This window comes from Gopherus flavomarginatus, chromosome 3 (assembly GCF_025201925.1).
Source record: "Gopherus flavomarginatus isolate rGopFla2 chromosome 3, rGopFla2.mat.asm, whole genome shotgun sequence".
NCBI classification, from domain to species: Eukaryota; Metazoa; Chordata; order Testudines; family Testudinidae; genus Gopherus; species Gopherus flavomarginatus.
The window spans coordinates 116,536,158-116,556,920 of NC_066619.1; the positions used below are offsets into that span (position 1 = coordinate 116,536,158).

The 20,763-nt window shown below is 42.7% G+C and overlaps 1 protein-coding gene across 3 annotated transcripts in view; it reads left to right on the plus strand.

Moving 5' to 3' along the window:
- Positions 1–20,763, plus strand: part of IFT74 (intraflagellar transport 74) — a 70,764-nt gene that overhangs the window by 34,049 nt on the left and 15,952 nt on the right. For all 3 annotated transcript variants that reach the window (XM_050943114.1, XM_050943113.1, XM_050943115.1), the window contains exons 11-14: positions 1,112–1,255; positions 1,996–2,036; positions 12,261–12,340; positions 17,962–18,015. In XM_050943114.1, coding sequence (XP_050799071.1) covers positions 1,112–1,255; positions 1,996–2,036; positions 12,261–12,340; positions 17,962–18,015 — 319 coding nt within the window. The remainder of the gene's footprint in view (positions 1–1,111; positions 1,256–1,995; positions 2,037–12,260; positions 12,341–17,961; positions 18,016–20,763) is intronic.

Genomic DNA, 20,763 nt, shown 5'->3' on the forward strand with positions numbered 1-20,763 from the left:
AGGCAGCATAACTCTTACGTAGCTTGCAGGGGCTTGCTTGTACTCTCTAGCGTGAGCTAAATTTTTCCCATGTTGAATATATACTGTGCTGTCACTTAAGTGTGTAGTAGGCCTATGGCTTTCCTCCATGTTTTCCACTGCCTTGGATTTGCTCCTCAGAAAGAAAACAGAACGTATTTTACCACTAGACACTCTAACATTCAGGATAGCAAACTCACATAGCTATAGTGAAGTTTCCTTTCTAAATTCTATTTTTCAGTTACCCTTAACAGTGTCAGATGTATTCTTTTGTGACATTAGAAATCAGAGAATTACTTTTAATTTTTCTCTGAATATATACATCAGATCACTCACAAACTCTTCTCCCCAGACAGTTGAGAGGTTTGCAATTTCTCCTATGACTCAGTCTTCTTTAATATGTGCATGAGTGACTTCACCTCCCACTTTGAAAAAACTGGCCTAAATACCATAAAAGGGGTTGTGCTACACACACAAACCAATAGGTTTAATCCACTGAAGTTGAAGATTGCCTGCATTGGTCTCACAGAGGAATATCCACCCAAAAGTGTGGATATGATGTAGTATATATCCTCAGAAAACAACAGTTACTGTGAAGTAATTTCCTCTTCTCTTACTTTCACAGGTCAGTGGCACAGATATTTTGACAACCTCTTCAAATATTAAATCTTTTGATGTGTGCACATGGCTTGATATTATAGTGAAAATGTCTTGACTATGCAAGGCCTTTCTGCCCCTTCCCCCATAAAAGTTCCTTAACAGAGATTATCTTCCAGCAAAGAAGGAGCAGAAATGTACTTGGTAAATTTGAAGCTCCATTAAGGTAGACCCTCATAGCAAGACATAGCCAGATAGCACTGAGAACCCAGATAGCACTGAGATGCTCAGAAACTGTGCTTAAGGGCAAGATCCTAGACAGCTAGATTATATGGGTGGTCCTTTGTATGGACTTCACTTTACAGTTGCCAAATAAACTTGTTTCATTAACTGTGTGAACTTTGCTGAATAAAAATACAAGCACTGCAACAATTTCTTACCTACTGGAAATGTGTCTAACCAGTAAGTGTTTGTTTGTTTTTTTTGTTGTACTCAGGAAATAGCACATTCCCAGGTAAAACAAGAGGCAGTGCAGCTGTATGAAAAACTTCATGGGCTCGAGGAACATCGGGATCAAATGATTGCTGAGGACAAGAGTATGGGATCTCCACAGGAAGAAAGAGAGAGATTACTGAAACAGGCAGGAAAACAAAATGATTATTATATCTTTTGTTTAGAAGGCTTTTTAAAATCAATGTATTTTAAAGAATGAAAATGTTAAAATACTGGGCTGGATTCTCTTCCTTGATTCTGGCCCTTTTTGCTCTTTGAGCAACACAAAGGGGCTGGAACCTGGATTAAGAATTATCTGGTGGGGTGGAGCTCTCAGCTAATGTAAAACTGTCAGAGCAGCTGGTGTTCTAGCCACTTTCACACCAGTTTAGAGGGCAGGTCAGGATGGAAAGGGAGCACTCGGGGGCGGGGAAATTGGATTCATTTTCTTTAATATCTTTCTAACTCAAGACTAAAAAGTTTGGGAAAGATGAGCTGTCTTATTCATTAAGGACCCGGTCTTGCAACCTTTTCTGATCTGAGTAATTCCTACTAACATAAATAGTCTGATTAATTTAAATGAAGCTGTTTGCATGCATAAGAAGTATTCATGCGAGTAAGTGTTGCAGAGCATTAAAGTTTAAAATACGTATTGGGAAAGAAGAGAAGCACTGGGAGGTGGCTGAAATGATGACACCACTAATGATAATTCAGCAGAGCAACCATTGTAGAAAAATGATTTCCAAGCAGATCTTTGGCAGGCTGAGCCTTCATTCCTAACATAACTGAGTTAATCATTTGGTTTTGTGCATCTTTTAGATTGTTTCTCTCTTTTTTGCCTTTGAATTTATTCCCCGTGTTGAAACGTTTGTTATTCATTTTTTATAGGTTAAAGAAGATAACCAGGAAATAGCAAGTATGGAAAGACAGTGAGTACTTGTTATATTGCTCTTATAAGCCCCGCTCCTGCCAGTGGGTCCGCACATTATAAGATAAGTGTCTGAGCGTAAGATTAGGAGCCAAGCTTTACTTTTCATTCTCACACAAACTTCCTCTGTGAAGTTGAGCAAGTCATTTATCCTGTTTGTTATCCTGCCATGAGAATTAGTTAACATTTATAAATGATAGATAAGTGTTGCTTGTAGCTGTTGTTAATAATCTACAGTAAAATTTAAGTCAATTAAGTTGCTAAAGTATTCTATATGTATTATGCTTATACTCTCTAAAGCTACTGTATTTGAGGAGGTCTGTTTTGGGACCGGCTCTGTTCAATATCTTCATCAACGACTCAGATGTTGGCATAGAAAGTATGCTTATTAAGTTTGCAGACGATACCAAACTGGGAGGGATTGCAACTGCTTTGGAGGACAGGGTCAAAATTCAAAATGATCTGGACAAATTGGAGAAATGGTCTGAGGTAAACTGGATGAAGTTCAACAAAGACAAATGCAAAGTGCTCCGCTTAGGAAGGAACAATCAGTTTCACACATACAGAATGGGAAGAGACTGTCTAGGAAGGAGTATGGCAGAAAGAGATCTAGGGATCATAGTGGACCACAAGCTAAATATGCGTCAACAGTGTGATACTGTTGCAAAAAAGCAAACGTGATTCTGGGATGCATTAACAAGTGTGTTGTAAACAAGACACGAGAAGTCATTCTTCCGCTCTACTCTGCGCTGGTTAGGCCTCAACTGGAGTATTGTGTCCAGTTCTGGGCACCGCATTTCAAGAAAGATGTGGAGAAATTGGAGAGGGTTCAGAGAAGAGCAACAAGAATGATTAAAGGTCTTGAGAACATGACCTATGAAGGAAGGCTGAAAGAATTGGGCTTATTTAGTTTGGAAAAGAGAAGACTGAGAGGGGACATGATAGCAGTTTTCAGATATCTAAAAGGGTGTCATCAGGAGGAGGGAGAAAACTTGTTCACCTTAGCCTCCAATGATAGAACAGGAAGCAATGGATTTAAACTGCAGCAAGGGAGATTTAGGTTGGACATTAGGGCCATGTCTACATCTAAAGTTTTGCAGCGCTGGTTGTTACAGCTGTATTAGTACAGCTGTATAGGGCCAGCGCTGCAGAGTGGCCACACTTACAGCAACCAGCGCTGCAAGTGGTGTTAGATGTGGCCACACTGCAGCGCTGTTGGGCGGCTTCAAGGGGGGTTCCGGGAACGCGAGAGCAAACCGGGAAAGGAGACCCGCTTCGCCGCGGTTTGCTCTCTCGTTCCCGGAGCCACCCAGCAAACCGCAGGGAAGGAGACCTGCTTGCTCTGGGCTCCGGGAACGAGAGAGCAAACCGGGAAAGGAGACCCGCTTCGCCGCGGTTTGCTCTCGCGTTCCCGGAGCCACCCAGCAAACCGCAGGGAAGGAGACCTGCTTGCTCTGGGCGCCGGGAACGAGAGAGCAAACCGGGAAAGGAGACCCGCTTCGCCGCGGTTTGCTCTCGCGTTCCCGGAGCCACCCAGCAAACCGCAGGGAAGGAGATCTGCTTGCTCTGGGCTCCGGGAACGAGAGAGCAAACCGGGAAAGGAGACCCGCTTCGCCGCGGTTTGCTCTCGCGTTCCCGGAGCCACCCAGCAAACCGCAGGGAAGGAGACCTGCTTGCTCTGGGCTCCGGGAACGAGAGAGCAAACCGGGAAAGGAGACCCGCTTCGCCGCGGTTTGCTCTCGCGTTCCCGGAGCCACCCAGCAAACCGCAGGGAAGGAGACCTGCTTGCTCTGGGCTCCGGGAACGAGAGAGCAAACCGGGAAAGGAGACCCGCTTCGCCGCGGTTTGCTCTCGCGTTCCCGGAGCCACCCAGCAAACCGCAGGGAAGGAGACCTGCTTGCTCTGGGCTCCGGGAACGAGAGAGCAAACCGGGAAAGGAGACCCGCTTCGCCGCGGTTTGCTCTCTCGTTCCCGGAGCCACCCAGCAAACCGCAGGGAAGGAGATCTGCTTGCTCTGGGCTCCGGGAACGAGAGAGCAAACCGGGAAAGGAGACCCGCTTCGCCGCGGTTTGCTCTCGCGTTCCCGGAGCCACCCAGCAAACCGCAGGGAAGGAGACCTGCTTGCTCTGGGCTCCGGGAACGAGAGAGCAAACCGGGAAAGGAGACCCGCTTCGCCGCGGTTTGCTCTCGCGTTCCCGGAGCCACCCAGCAAACCGCAGGGAAGGAGACCTGCTTGCTCTGGGCTCCGGGAACGAGAGAGCAAACCGGGAAAGGAGACCCGCTTCGCCGCGGTTTGCTCTCGCGTTCCCGGAGCCACCCAGCAAACCGCAGGGAAGGAGACCTGCTTGCTCTGGGCTCCGGGAACGAGAGAGCAAACCGGGAAAGGAGACCAGCTTGATTACCAGAGGCTTCCTCCTTCCACGGAGGTCAAGAAAAGCGCTGGTAAGTGTCTACATTGGATTACCAGCGCTGGATCACCAGCGCTGGATCCTCTACACCCGAGACAAAACGGGAGTACGGCCAGCGCTGCAAACAGGGAGTTGCAGCGCTGGTGGTGCCCTGCAGATGTGTACACCTTCAAAGTTGCAGCGCTGTAACTCCCTCACCAGCGCTGCAACTTTCTGATGTAGACAAGCCCTAGGAAAAAGTTCCTAACTGTCAGGGTAGTTAAACACTGGAATAAATTGCCTAGGGAGGCTGTGGAATCTCATCTCTGGAGATATTTAAGAGTAGGTTAGATAAATGTCTATCAGGGATGGTCTAGACAGTATTTGATCCTGCCATGAGGGCAGGGGACTGGACTTGATGACCTCTCGAGGTCCCTTCCAGTCCTAGAGTCTATGAGGATCTTTTGGTGTTTACTTTAGAAACTCGGCTGTTTTTAAAAAACGTCTCTGAGTTTAAGTTTAGCTAGCAGTCTCAACCTGGAGACCTTTTTAAAAATTGTTTTAAATTATTTTTTAAACGTTTTTCCAAAGTTTAAAATATTTGACTGGCTTGCTGTTGTGTTGATATGTGCTGTATAAATCAAAGGTCCATGAGACATAAAAAAATAATTTATATGCTTGCTTCTGTAATTTAAAACTGATATCATAACTTGTTTGAATACAAGTATTTATTGATACAATTAAGCCCTACAACGCAAGTTAAATATTGTCTAATCCATATTTACGCAGTAGGTAAACTATTTAAAGTAGGGCTGTCAAGCGATTAAAAAAATTAATCGCGATTAATAGTGCGATTAATCGCATGGTTAAACAATAATAGAATACCATTTATTTAAATATTTTTGGCTGTTTTCTACATTTTCAAATATATTGATTTCAATTACAACACAGAATACCAAGTGTACAGTGCTCACTTTATGTTTATTTTTGATTACAAGTATTTGCACTGTAAAAAACCAAAAGAAATGGTATTTTTCAATTCACCTAATACAAGTACTGTAGTGCAATCTCTTTATCATGAAAGTTGAACTTACAAATGTAGAATTACATACAAAAAAACCTACATTCAAAAATAAAACAATGTAAAATTTTAGAGCCTACAAATCCTACTTCTTGTTCAGCCAATTGCTCAGACAAACAAGTTTGTTTACATTTGCAGAGTTAATGCTGAAATAATGTCACCTGAAAGTGAGAACAGGCGTTCACATGGCACTGCTATAGTAGTATCACAAGATATTTACATGCCAGATGTGCTAAAGATTCATATGTCCCTTCATGCCTCATCCACTATTCCAGAGGACATGTGTCCATGCTGATGATGGGTTCTGCTCGATAACAATCCGCAGCAGTGCGGACCGACGCATATTCATTTTCATTATCTGAGTCAGATGCTACCAGCAGAAGGTTGCTTTTCTTTTTTGGTGGTTCAGGTTCTGTAGTGTCCGCGTCAGAGTGTTGCTCTTCTAAGACTTCTGACAGCATGCTCCACACCTCATCCCTCTCAGATTTTGGAAGGCACTTCAGATTCTTAAACCTTGGGTTGAATGCTGTAGCTATCTTTAGAAATCTCACATTGGTACCTTCTTTGCATTTTGTGAAATCTGCAGTGAAAGTATTCTTAAAATGAATAACATAGAATCATAGAACTGGAAGGGACCTCGAGAGGTCATCTAGTCCAGTCCCCTGCACTCAAGGCAGGACTAAGTATTATCTAGACCATCCCTGACAAGTGTTTGTCCAACCTGCTCTTAAAAATCTCCAATGATGGAGATTCCACAAGCTCCCTAGGCAATTTATTCCAGTGCTTAACATGTGCTGGGTTATCAGCAGTCTCACCTGAGACTGTTATAACATGAAATATGTGGCAGAATGCAGGTGAAACAGCAGAGGACATAGTGTTCTTCCCCAAGGAGTTCGGTCACAAATTTAATTAGCGCATTATTTTTTTAAGAAGCGTCATCAGCATGGAAGCATGTCCTCTGGAATGGTGGCCGAAGCATGAAGGGGCATATGAATGTTTAGCATATCTGGCATGTAAATACCTTGCAATGCCGACTATAAAAGGGCCATGTGAATGTCTGTTCTCACTTTCAGGTGATGTTGTAAATAAGAAGTGGGCAGCATTATCACTTGCAAATGTAAACACACTTGTCTGTCTTAGTGATTGGCTGAACAAGAAGCAGGACTGAGTGGACTTGTAGGCTTCTCTGCTTTGGTACCACAGAAGATGGCACCGTGTCTGCTGGCACCAACAGCATCGAATCTTGTAGTGCCGGCGATACTGGCACCAACAGGGTCAGGAGGTCCCTGGCAGCTGCAAACATGCGTAGGAGCTCCTTATTGTAGTTCTCTGGGCTCCAGCAGAAGGTCTAACAGATTGTTCAGGAACTGCCCTTTGAAGGATTCTTGCTCTTTTAGGAGCAGACACACTAAGCCCGTGGGTTAGAAGACTTGAGGGCAACATTTAAGTCCCTGGGGTTGTACACCCTAGCCCTTTTCAGGAAGCACTTCATACCTCAGTAGCCCCTCCAATATTCTGCGTCAGCTGTCCAACAGGAGCTGTGAAGAACGAAGACTAGAGGCTATAGGTGTAGACCACCTCCTCTTTCTACCTCCACTTCAGTGCCTGCCCCACCTAGACATCCAGGGAGTTCTAAGCAGGCATTTTGATGGGAAGCTTGAGGACAATTCCAGGATGCCAGACCAAATTTTTCATTTGTTTGCAAACTGCCTTGCCCATCTCATAGCACTATGACCTGTGGGTGTTGAGCACTGTAGAGGTGAGATATACCTTCCAATGTATTTCCTTCCCACCTTCACTCTCCATCCCTCTGCAGGGGCACCTCTCACAAAGAACTTCTGGTCCAGGAGGTTCAATATCTTCTTCAGGTAGGAGCCATAAAGGAAGTTTCACAGAATTTAAGAAGGAAAGATTTCTACTACCGTTATTTTCTAATCCCAAAAGCCAGGGGAGATCTCAGGCCTATTTTAGGCCTGCATCAGCTCAACAGCTATCTCAAGAAGATTACGTTTTGCATGCTCACCTTGGCATCCATTATTTCCTCTCTGGATCCAAGAGACTGATATGCCACCCTCGATTTACGAGATGCCTACTTTCATGTGTCGATATACCAAGGGCACAGAAAGTTCCTCAAACTCATAGTGGAGTACTCATATTACCAGTTCATGGTGCTTCTATCTGCAGTTCCTTGGATGTTCACAAAATGTCTGGCTGTGGTAGCAGCGTTCCTCAAAAGATTAGAAGTGCAGGTCTACCCTTACCTGGATGACTGGCTAATTAAGGGCCAGTCCCAAACTTAGGTTATATCCAGTGGTGCAAGTAAAATCCATGTCTTACCAGTACGGGGGGGGCCCCCACTAGCTAAGGGAGACATGTGACCCTCCATGTGACCCCCCCACCACCCCCCGGGGTCCCCACGCTCTCCGCGTCCCCTCCCCACATCCATCCCATGTTTCCCAGGGCAGGCGGCTCTATCCTCCTCCTGATGCGCTGGAGACAGGGCTGGCATGGGCGAGGCTAGGGGCTGGCGGTTCAGCCACCGGAGGAGCTGCCAGTGTTCTGGTGCTGCTGCGCCTCCTAGCAGGGAAAGAAGCAGAACTCCCAGCCCCACCCCCTGCCCTTCCAGGCATGGAGCTGTGTCTCCATCCTTCTTTGTACTACAGCAGCAGCCCTGCTGGAGACTGAGCTGGGGGACAGGGTTGGGGGTGGTACAGCGCCGGTGGAGCTGTCAGCATTCTGCTTCCTTTCCCAGTGGGAAAAGGAGCAGAACCCCAGCCCTCCTGCTTCTGTGTCTTTCTGGTACCTTCGCAGGTTCTAATTTTGCTGAATTAGTGATTGAATCATATCAACTTTTGTATGGGTGCCTCCTGCGCCCTCAACCATCAACGACTCTGGTCTCAGGACTCAGATGGCTCTAGGATGGAGAGCTTACCTGGAGCTCTGAATTCACAGTCTTTGGTCCTTGACAGAGCTGGCTCTTCATATAAATGTCAGTGAGAACAGGGCAATTCGTCTTGCCTGTCAGGCTTTCCTACCTCATATCAGGGGAAGAAACCTGCTTGTCCTTCTGAACAACATTGCAGCAATGTTTTACCTGAACAGATAAGGAGGAGCTCAGTCGTCCCTCCTATGTCAGGAAACAGTTCACCTGTTGGTATTTTGCATAGCCCATCCAATCAACTTCAAGGCCACTTGTCTTCCAGGGGTGTAGAATAAGCGAAAAGATCTCCTGAGCAAGTCTTTCTCCAGTCACCATGAATGGTCTCTTCACTCGATGTAGCCAGAGGCACTTTCCACAAGTAGGGGACTCCCCAAATAGACCTATTTGCAAACAGCAGAAAATGTCACCGATTCTGCACCCTACAAAGCCACAGTCCAGGTTCCATTACAGACACTTTCCTGCTACCCTGGATGCGAAAGCTTTCTTATGCTTTTCCTCCAATCCTACTCCTACACAGAGTGCCACTAAAGAGCAAGCAGAGTCACACATGGATTATATTACTAGCCCCAGCATAGCCTCACCAACCCTGGCTTTCCACTCTACTGGACCGTTCAGCGGTGTAAGGTGGCGCCCTGGCTCCCCGCCGCGCCTGAGAGGGACGAGCCAGAGCAGGTGCCTCAGTGGGCGGAGCCACCGCGCCTGTCCCTGCCCCCTGGAAGTCAAGGGGCAGGACAGGAAGTATAAAAGCCCGGCCCAAGCGCTCAGTTGGCGGCTGGTTGCCGGAGAGGACAGACGCTGGAGCCCGAGCTCCCGCCAGGCCCAGCCTACCCTGTGCTCACTACCCGGAGGAACGCTGGCCTGACTTGCCTTGTGCTCGGTATCCGGAGGAGCGCTGGCCTGACCTGCCCCGCGCTCACTACCCGGAGGAACACTGGCCGGACTTGCCTCATACCCGGTACCTGGAGGAACATCGGCCTGACCTGCCTTGTGCCCGGTATCCTGAGGAGCTGCCTGAGCCTCCCTACAACCGGTACCCGGAGGAGCCCATGGTCTGGGACCCCCAGACGAAGCTGGCGAGAGACAGGTACCCAGAGAGGGGGAGGTCGGAAGTGGTCTGGGGGTAGTCGACCCTGGTTTGGCTCCTGAAGAGCCTGAACCCATGTCAGTGTGTTTCGACCAGGATCCCCACTGACAGCAGTGTGCCTTTGCCGCTGCTAGGGCCCCGGGCTGCAACGCAGTGGAGTGGGAGGGCCTGCGTTCCCTCTGCCACCATCCCAAGGGTGGCAGACTTCCCCTCTCCCTGGCCTGAGGAGGTCTTCTGTGTAGACGTATGATATACTTTGTTTGCTCAGCCTGCTGAAGGCCTCAGCCTGAACTGCTAATGCCCTGCCCTGTCCAAGGGCCTGGGCTGATATACTGTGTTTGCTCAGCCTGCTGAAGGCCTGAGCCTGAACTGCTACTGCCCCGCCCTGTCCAAGGGCCTGGGCTGATATACTCTGTTTGAAGACCCTTTATTCCCTCAACGCCTGTTGAGGGGTTAGGCCTACCTGGACTGCTGTGTGTAAGGAGGCGCCCTGGCTCCCCGCCGCGCCTGAGAGGGATGAGCCCCGACACCGCCGGCTTACAAGCGGGAACTCCAATCTTGCTCCCATTGCACCAGATCTGGTGTCTCAGGACCACAGTTGGCTGCTTCTCCCAAACCCGTGAACTCTTTTTTTTTAAAAGCTCCATGGTTAAATCCCAAAGAGCAGGCTTGCTCGCAGCGAGTTCACCAGGTAGCAGAAAGCCCTCCACCAGAGCCACTTGTCTGTCAAAATGGAAGTGTTTCTCTATCTGGGTTTGTCAAACCAGAGTTTCATCGATTCATTCATCCGTCCACCAAATACTTGCCTGTCTCCTGCACCTGAAACAGCAAGACTTAGCAGTTTCCTCTGTTCACCTGGCAGCAATATCTGCTTCCCACCCTCACATGGATAACTGTTCTGTTTTTTCTAATGACATGACAATTAGATTCCTTAAAGGCTTGGAAAGATTGTACTCTCAACTAAGGGAGCCCATTTCCTCTTGGGAAGTGAACTTAGTTTTGGCTAAATTTATGAGACCGCCATTTGAGCCTCTTCTTAGAGGTTATACGTGCTGCTTATACTACACCTTTCCTGGAAGGTGATCTTCCTAATTGCTATCACTTCTGCCAGGTGGGTCTCCAGTCTGCGCACCCTCACATCCAAACCACCATACACAGTCTTCTTTAAAGATAAGGTGTACTTACGCCCTCATCTGAGGTTTTTGTCTAAAGTAGTTTCAAATTTTCATATCAGTCAATTTACTTGCCTGCATTTTAGAGCGAACCACATGCAAAAAGGAGTTCTGCTTCTTTCCCTGCTAGGAGGCGCTGCAGCACCAGACTACACACATTAGACAAGCACTGTCATTCTACATAGACAGGACCAAACCATTCTGGTAATCCACCTAACTGTTCATTGCCATAGCAGGCAGAATGAAAGGTCTTTCGATCTCCGCTTAGAGAATTTGATCTTGAATAACTTCTTGTATCTGCCCGTGTTATGATCTGGCAGGCATCTCTCCTCCAGACAAGCTGACTACCCACTCTACAAGATTGCAAATATCCTCAACAACATTCCTGTTGCATATGCCTATTTTGGACATTTGGATAGCACCAATCTGGTCACTGATACACACTTTCTTCTCCCCTTCTCTACCATCACTCAGTATTCAAAAGATGATGCCAAATTTGGTCGCTTTATATTGTCTGTGCATACATAAATTCTGATCCGTCTGCCTACTTAACTGCTTGGGAATCGCCAACAGCGGAATGCACATGTGCAATCACTTGAAGAAGAAAAAATGGTTACTAACCTTTCATAACTATTGTTCTTCAAGATGTGTTGCCCATGTCCTTTCTACGACCCACCCTTCTACTACTCTGCATTGGAGTTTCTGGATGGAAGGAACTGAGGGGCTCAGGGTCAGCTGCGCCCATCAGCAGAGGGTGCTCAAGCCATTTTGGCAGATACCACTGCGGGAAAAAGTTTCTGGCGACTCTGCATGGGGTATGCACACACTGAGAGTGGAAAGGGAAAGGACATGTGCAAGACATCTCAAAGAACAACAGTTATGAGAGGTTAGTAATCCTTTTCTCTTTAAACCTCCTAGAAATTATAGCATACAATCTTATTTAAATATTCAGAGTCACGGGCATTTTGTGGATTTCTTTTTAAACTGGGTAACCAACATTTGATTGGCTAATAAGTTGCTTAAATAGAATTCTTGGTAACTAAGAAAAATGATAATTGATAAAGAATTATAGCTGAAGATTTACAGAAGAATTTCTGAATGTAATGTAATTATGTAATCCATTGGATTATAGTCTACAGTGTTTTACATTTCTTAATTAATATTGTTATACAGAGAATTTTATTTAAATAAAAATCACTATTTCCTGCTGCGTTATGCCTTTTCTTGTCTCTCTGTAAAGTTGTGTAACAACCAACAGAGGGACCCATATAGTAACACAAAACTGAACAAGAACTGAATCATTGTAGTGATTATGTTTGTTTCACAAAGACAAAAGGGTTTTAGTCCAAAACCAGGCAGAAACAATGTGTTTAGTACATTGAGAGACCATGGTGAGGGGTGCCATCCAAATGCTTGTTATAATGACAATAACCTTACTATTCTATTATTATTTGTATTAGTAATACATTCTGTTTACTATTTTTATTCTGATCCTTCTCTTCATAGTGCCTCTTAAAAGCTAATCATTTAATAGCTGCAAATTTTATTATTTATTATTAGGCTGACAGAAATAAAAGAAAAAATCAACCATTTTAATGATGTCATTCGACGACTTGACATGGATCTGGAGGAGCACCAAGGTACTAGCACCAAATTGAAAATAGAATCTAAAGAACCAAATTTACAAAAGTTGCCTTTAAGTTTGCATGTGGTTTGCGTGGTTTTGCAGTTTGCAATTTGGGATGTCCTAAAACTCTGATTTGCATCTGCAACTATCTTTTGTGTAGCCTGATCTGGAAGGGCACAAACTTCAGTTTGTAGATATCCAAAATAGTGAGTTCCTTAATTTGGCTTGAGGCCAGAAGTGTGGTTCTGGTCAGTTAAATAACTGTATAAAAGTAGCACTTAGTGCACCAGTCTGTTTCTTCTGTGTTGCCCCTATCATTTCTGCATGGCTTCTTGAGAAAAACAGGCCTTTATTATTGGCACCACTGTAAAAGTTGTATATTACCAGAAAAGCAAAATACTGTATTTTTTGTAGTCTTTGATCTCTGAAATATTGTCAGTTAGTTTGGATTTTGGAATGTTTATTGCTTGCAATGAACAATGTATAATGTGAAACATGAAAATGGAACTAAATTCTTCCTTTGAAGTGTCAGATGTTTCAGCCCTGGCCAAGGAGCAGAATAACAACTTGATTGACCAATGCTTTGATCAAGTATGTCGGATCATACATTTTCTGTCCCTCACAGTCTACACAGTAGCTCATTCCCTGTTCCATAGCAGCTGGAGATAGTTTGACTTTGAGCTAACAGTGGTCCATCTCTGAATCAGCTGTGATAGGGTGGTCCATCTCTGAGTGATTGCTTATTGACTGGCACTTAGTGGTAGTGGGCTTAATGAGTTACTAAGCTCACCCCAGCTTTAAAAGGGTCTTTCTAGCCTGGCTTAGAAAGAGCCCTACTCTAGCTTTGGAAGACTTAGTGTAGGACTGAAATTGGCTTGACAGCCTGGCTTAGGCAGAGGCTGTTCCAATTATGAGAGATTCAGTTTAGCCAGGGAGTCTAATCAAGGCTTGTGTAGCTTAGTCCATCTGGGGAAGCTTAGTTCGGGGAGATGCCCATACCAGCCCTGGCAAAATTCTGTTCACCCTGGAAACTCAGCCCAGATAAAGGCTTGTTCTAATTCTGATGGCTCTTTCTTTGACTGGGAGCTGCATTATTATGATAATACTGCAGGAGTCTCTGTAACAGAAGTTATTTTGCTTCCTATGAGACCTTTAAATTAAAATATGTGTGTATGTGTAAATAAATACAATATTTTTAACTCTCCTGAGTATTTTTTCCTCTTGAGAGGAGGCTCAGCACACAATCTGACCTCTAGTTTCTTCGAAACGACAATAATTATACTGATATTGAGCCTAGCTTAAACAATTGCATAACACTTGCTGTTTCTCTTCTCCATCTCTTGGATGACATTTTGTTTCTTATTACTGAAATGTAACATTTTCGTTGTTTCCCAGAGAAATAGCTTGTTGTTGAAAACATTTATTTATTATTAATTTCCCTTTTCCAGATAGCAGTAAGAGCTTTACTATTTTGCTTTTATTTTTCTTTTCATTTGGTTTCCAACACTGTTATCTTTGTATCCTTGGATGAGTGTAGAAGGTAAGAAGTGAATTGCTGCTTAGTTTATAGTTTACCAACAACTGCATAGCAACCAGTCCTTTTCTTGCTGGTCCCCTATTGCACTTGCTCTGCTGCCATCATCTTTTGTAAAGGCCTTTTTTTGAAAGAAGTGAATGAAGTACATTTAGTAGAACTGCTGATACCCTGATACCCGGAATGGTCAGTAGAAGATAAGTATTTACACGCTGAATGAGACTACCTTGTATTTTTATCTGATAGCCGATAATGTTTCCTGCAATCTCTGTCAAATCAGAAGTGTATTGGGCACTGACTTGTTCATGCACTGTGGGGACAGAGCCCACCTGCTCTAAATTGTCATAGCTTCATGGAGCGACAACAGTTTACACCAGCTGAGAATCTGCTCCTGAAATTTATTTACCGTATTTTTTCTCTCCTCAGCTTTTTATCTGTTTAAAACATCACTGCATGACTACTATATTTTTGACCGGGAAAGTAGTGATTACATAACTTGTCCTCACAATCTGTATTTAACCTGGTCCTTGTCTGTAAGTTATAGTCATTTGAAACTTTTATCACCCAGACTTTTACAAGGTAGACTAGAGGCTGATAGCACTTGAAGTTAAGCACATGCATATGTGCTTTGCTGAATACGCATGAATTTACTCATGTGCTTAAATTCTTTGGTGAATCAGGGCCAAAATTCTAATCATTGCTAACAGGAACAGCAGCTGGATAGCACAAAAAGAAATTTCCAAAACAGTAGCTGAAATAGTCATTCCCTCTCATTGTGCTCTGGACTGCTGCTGACTTCTCCTGCCCATTTCTTGTGTGAATGTTGAGAGCCAAGGTCCTTCTTGTAAAAGCCTCTTATTAGAGGCTTTTAGTGGGCCCTACAATGGATTTGAAAAGTAAAGCAGTGCTGTCCAGAGGTGGGTGGGAGAATTGCTCAGTAGTGAATTAGAGCACTTAGCAAACTGATTCAAACACAATAGGAAGAAATTAGGGCAAATAATATTATTAATGGTTAGGATGTAATTTTTTCAATGTACTTCTGTTCTTGGAGCTCAGTACACAAGCTATCAGTGCAACTGGGACTATGTTAACTTATATTTGGCCCCAAATTTAAATTTTATATAAATAAGCTTTTTATAAAGCCTCAGTTCAATAGCAACATTTCAAAAAATGAAAATGTCAAGTGAAAACAGTTCATTTTATACAACTAAAAATTCCTTTGCAGCATTTGAAATCCAAATATTTCACTGCTAAAAAATGAAAGTAAAAGTGACTGTTATAAACAATGGTAAAACTGACTTCATTGATTTTTATTGTCCAAGCAGCGAAGCAAGTAATTAGGATTTTTAAAATTTTTACTTTTAATCATCCAAAATAATATAGGTTTAAAAAAAGAAAAAGTCCACTTACAATATATGACTTGTAAGTTGGCAGTGACATTTAAGTGACCAGTCACAAGCTCCTAATAAATCAGATTTCTGGAATGTAGTCTGCAAATGAAGTTTAAAGTACGTTATTGGTAAAATAATTCAAACCTTTGAGCTGAACTTATTTATACACTATGTCAAGTATCAGAGGGGTAGCCATGTTTAGTCTGGATCTGTAAAAGCAGCATAGAGTCCTGTGGCACCTTATAGACTAACAGATGTATTGGAGCATGAGCTTTCATGGGTGAATACCCACTTCGTGAGGAAGTGGGTATTCATCCACGAAAGCTCATGCTCCAATACGTCTGTTAGGCTATAAGGTGCCACAGGACTCTTTGCTGCTTTTGTACTCTGTGGACATTTTAAAACTAGTGCTATAATTCTTTCAGATTGCTTACAGTGAGCCTTAACATGCTAACCATGTAGAATGATGCACAGTTTCTTGCAAGTGGAATGGACTTCATGTTGCTAATTTACCCTGTATCATGAAAGGGAGAGTCAGCAAGAAACAAGGCCACAGCTGCAAGGAAACTCAAGGAAAATCACTGTCCCTCAGAGGCCACTGGTTGTGCTTATTGTTTATATGCACTAGATAAAAAGGGAAGCAGAGAGGATGTAGATGTAAAAGACTTGGGGGAAAATGTGCTTGCTCAGTTAAATCTATATCCAGCTTTTCCTTTCCTTCTGTGCTTTTTAAATGCTCCGACATATGTTAAGTATCAGATGGTAGCCGTGTTAGTCTGGATCTGTAAAAGCAGCAAAGAATCCTGTGGCACCTTATAGACTAACAGATGTTTTGGAGCATGAGCTTTCGTGGGTGAATACCCACTTCCTCAGATGCATGCATCTGAGGAAGTGGGTATTCACCCACGAAAGCTCATGCTCCAAAACGTCTGTTAGTCTATAAGGTGCCACAGGATTCTTTGCCGACATATGTTGAAATTAGTGATAAAACTGACTTTCAAACTGGGCACTTATTAAGTTAAGGCTGCCACAACATGATGAACTTGCCCCATCTTCTTGAAATTGTGCAGCATATATAGTAAGAGTCTGCCCCGTTCTGAGACTCCTTAACTGAAGACTTCTTGTAACCCAGTATTTAGGTACAAAGGTAGCTTGAGGTAAGGCCATCATGGTATATGTACTGATACTGTCACTGTTCAAAACATTCTAACGATCTTATCTTAGCAGTATTTTAAACAAATTTTCTTTACATTTTGTTCCCATGCTGAAGTGAATTGTGGTACCTAAACCCTGCTCACATTGGACTAAATTATGGCTTGCCACAAGCCCTGAATGAAGGGAAGCACATAGCTGGACTACTTTAAGAGCAGACTAGTAACTAGACTGTGATTCAGAATCACAATCTGATCTCCAGTTTCCCCTTCCTCCAGCAGGGTGAATAATCTGCATCAGCCCTAAACTCTGCTGTTGTTGTTATTATTTATTTGAATTATTGCCAGCACAGCTATTGTGGTTGGGACACTGAGTGTGGAGCCAAAGCTCCCCACTAATTGCTTGTTTACTCAGCCTACTTGAGCAAGAGAAGTCAGCCCTGTAAAAGCTGCTTCTTCTTTCCCCCCCCCCCCCCCTCCGTGTGGCCACTTGCAATATGAGTAGTGAATGCAAGGAGTGCTTTCTTCCACTCCTGCACAGGTAAACAGTGAAAGTTACAATCTGATCCAAATGATTTAAATAAGAGGTATACACAATGAATTTGACCCTCTGAATAAACATTTATATAGTCTAGAGCGTGTTTAAAATATTTAAAAAAAATAAAGTTTAATTAATGTACACAAATTTGTCAGAAAGGGAACTTTTCCTGACTTATGCATTCAAATTCTCAGCTTAATCTTGTCTTAACATAGCTTTCCCAACCACCACCAGTAAATTGCTACACTGTAAAAATCTAAATGTACATACTATGCTTTCTACTGGATATTCATTTTCTTGCCTGTGACTAATGCAGTTGAAATCCAAATTAGGGATGAAGTAGAACCATGAGTTAGTTATTTAAAACCATCCTAATGCGTGACAATATAGATGGTGTGGGGTTTTTTGTTTTATCTTACTTTATTGAAGATTGCTAACTTATTAATATCCAGAAAGCATATCACAAAGTAATCTTGACTGCTGAAAGCCAGAGAAACTGGCATCACTTCCCAAATCTTAAAAAGAAGTGCAGAATGACTTAGTTTGTCAGTCGACGTGGCCTAATTGCACAAATGTGATTTTTCCAACACTAGAAAGTGAAACAGACTAATATTCTAAAATGTATTGGCCCTTAGTTAAAAAAAAATCTGCCAACTAATACAATTTTAAAAAAATATTTGGGGCATTGTCAAATTATGAGGCACGTGACCTCTATCCCACTATATGTATTTTTAAAAAACCCTGAATATTACACTGATGATGTATTGTTATGCTGATTCCCTTTTTTTGAAATGTGTATAATATGCTGTTGATTGACAATGATTATAGTGAGACATGTAAATAACATACAGTCCAATCCTTTTGTGCTTAAGTATGCCGAATTCACATTTTAGATAATCGAAGTTTTGCCTACCTAATCCTGCTACAGGATTGAGTTAAAAAAAAAAGACCTATAAAAACACAATGTAGAGTTCGGAGCGTTGATGTTTTGGAGTTAAATCAATGTTACGTCTCTTGTAGGGGAGAAAAATTTGAAATACAAGGAGCTGAAGAAGAGAGAGGAAAGCATGGACAGTAAGTTGTTTAATACAGATTAGACTCCTGGACTGCCAAAGCACAAGGCTTTTTGGATTGTCAAAGCACAATTTATTTGAACCCCAAAACTGTTGACCTGCTGACCACTTGTCTGAAGACCCTGTTACCTGATTCAGGGATGCCTCAGCACAAGGTAACTGATACTGCACATTTACAGATGATTGGAGCACTTTTCCTGGCTCATCATCTGGCGTTTAAGATTTCAGGAACACGTTTTTACGAGGTAAAAGCTAGAATAAAAAAGAATTTTTAAAAATATGCTAAAATGAAAGTTAAATGAAAATGTCATGGAGTGCCCACTGGTGGTCTGAATAGGAGCAAAACTTTGAAGTTGTTCTGAGAATCAGAAACTACAACTTTAGTACATTTTTACTTATTTGTCTAAAATGAGTATCACTAAAGCTCTCTGACTTTCCAATGAGGTCTCATGACATAGAAGCCTCAGCAGAGGCAAAGTGAGGGTGCAAAACATGTAGGGCAAAAATATATTTTAAAGGGTATCATATTGTTAGAATGTTTATAGAGCATTATAAATATATACAGCTGTTTACAAAGCCAAACCAGGAACTTACAAGAGCTTACCAGCAGATTTAGACACGTGCTATATAGAAAACTAGTTTGCATGAAAGAAGGCACTGTTGGTGAGATTGGTGTATATATAGACTTTGCCAAAAGAAAAAATTGTTTAAGGAGTGTTTAGAATGAGAAGAGCGAGGGTACGCGGTACACAGGAAGAATAGAATATAGCACATTAGATTTTTTAACTTTTAGGAGAAAGGACTGTCCGTTAGATTGAAAAAGTGGTCATCTTGTGAATCACTGTTAGGTTTGGGGTAATAATTCCCTAAATCCACAACTTGAGTCAAAATATTGTCAAATATTTATATCATACATACATGGACAGCCATTGATGCCTTGGATTTTGTTCCTTTAGAGAATTAGTATGGAAAAGGTTTACTGTATACATCTTTGTGTTGTAATGATCTCTAGGAACCCATTTAAAATGTTTCTTTCTAAAGGTAAGTTTATTTCATAATTCCCATTTTTCCATTCCCTCTGCCTTGAACCAACTCAATATTTTATAAGTTTCAACTCTCTTTCTAAAATTGTGGAGAGAAAATATTTGTGAGGATTTTATGGGGCAGAAACGATTCCTGTCTGATATCCTGAATGACATTTACACATCTTCTTTGGACACAAATTTGTGGCTCTAAATCTAGTAATTAATACTTCACTCTTCTTTCCTCTGCTATGTAACATGCCTGGACACACATGCTTATAAGTCTGAGCAGAGTCCAGGCCCTGTCTCTGGGTTTCTAGGCACACTTGCAGGTTTCAGATTCCCATTCTAACACCCCTTTCTGACGGTTGAGGCCCCCCGTCCAGCTGCCTAGGCCATGAAACTGTCAGCTCCCCAAGATTCCTCTGTTGCTTAAGCACACACTTTTGCAGAGCTCCAAACTTGCAGATGTTCTGGGCTATGTTTTACCTCTTCAGGGACCAGTGATAGTTCAAGCAAACGAACACAGGCTTTGCAAAGGGATCCAACATAATTACTCTTTACTTCAGACAGCCCAAAAATCAGTCAAACAGCTATACGCCATTCCCTGCCTCAGTTTCCTCACCTCTCTTGAGCATTCTTTGGGATTTTTTCAGAGTCCTCTAGGATGTCACGGGTTCCCCTCTTGCAGCTTATGGCTTCTCCTTCAAAACATGAAGTCCGTCTAGCTGACCCCTGCAGTCACTATCCTTTAGCTTCAAATCCTGGCAGGATCAGAGTGGGAAAAGGTCCCCTCTACTACAAAAGCATGCCTCTTTGTTCCTCTCTTCTGCCTCAAGCTTCCTTTGTCTATCTGATCGACTCAGTCTCTGTATTAAATTAAATTTGCTGGGAAAGGCATAAGAGAGGCACAGACGGGGCTTGAGGAGGGACACAACATGGTCTGAGCAGTGGACAAGGAAGAATTTTGCTCCTGTGTTCTGAAATACCTGTAGGGGAGTTAAATGACAATTGAGGAGACTTAGAGTACTGAATGCCTTTTCTCTTTGTCTCTCCTTAAGGATTTTCTAGTGAGCTTTCACTGCATTGTCTAAGTCCTAGACTTGTGATATGTTGAATATAAAGCTAATGAGTTTGCTTTGCAGAAATAGTTTTAGATGAATGGTAAATAGTAAAATGGAGACTCTCTAAAGTTATTTGCATTGTCCCAGTCTCCACCCTTCTGTTGTTCCTCTTTAATTTTATAGACTATTAGCCAGAAGCATACATCTTGAGTGAACAATTGTATAAGTACCAAAAATGCCAAAAACATACATCGATATGGCATCATTCTAAAAAAAATGGGACTGGAAAACTGAGGGAAACCTCTTCCACTTAACTCAGCAAAGAAATGTCTTAAATAAGCAAGCTGTAATTGATTTTATTTTTAAAATGTGATTATTTCTCACTTGTTCCCATCTTTAAAATTTTAACAAAATGGTAAATAGTAAAATTACAGATTGAAAAAATAAAACTGCAAAGCTGCTCAGACCCCAGAATTTATTAAGCATGAAATTACTTGATAGAATATTTTATTTAAATTGAAGTATATTTAAATCTTAGGTCTTATAAGATACAATTTTGTAAAACTACAGTGAGGTATTTTTATATTTGCTGTTGAATTCAGAGTAAGTACAGTCATAATGGAGAACTCAAAATGTTAATGTAAGCAGCAGCCTCCCTTATCT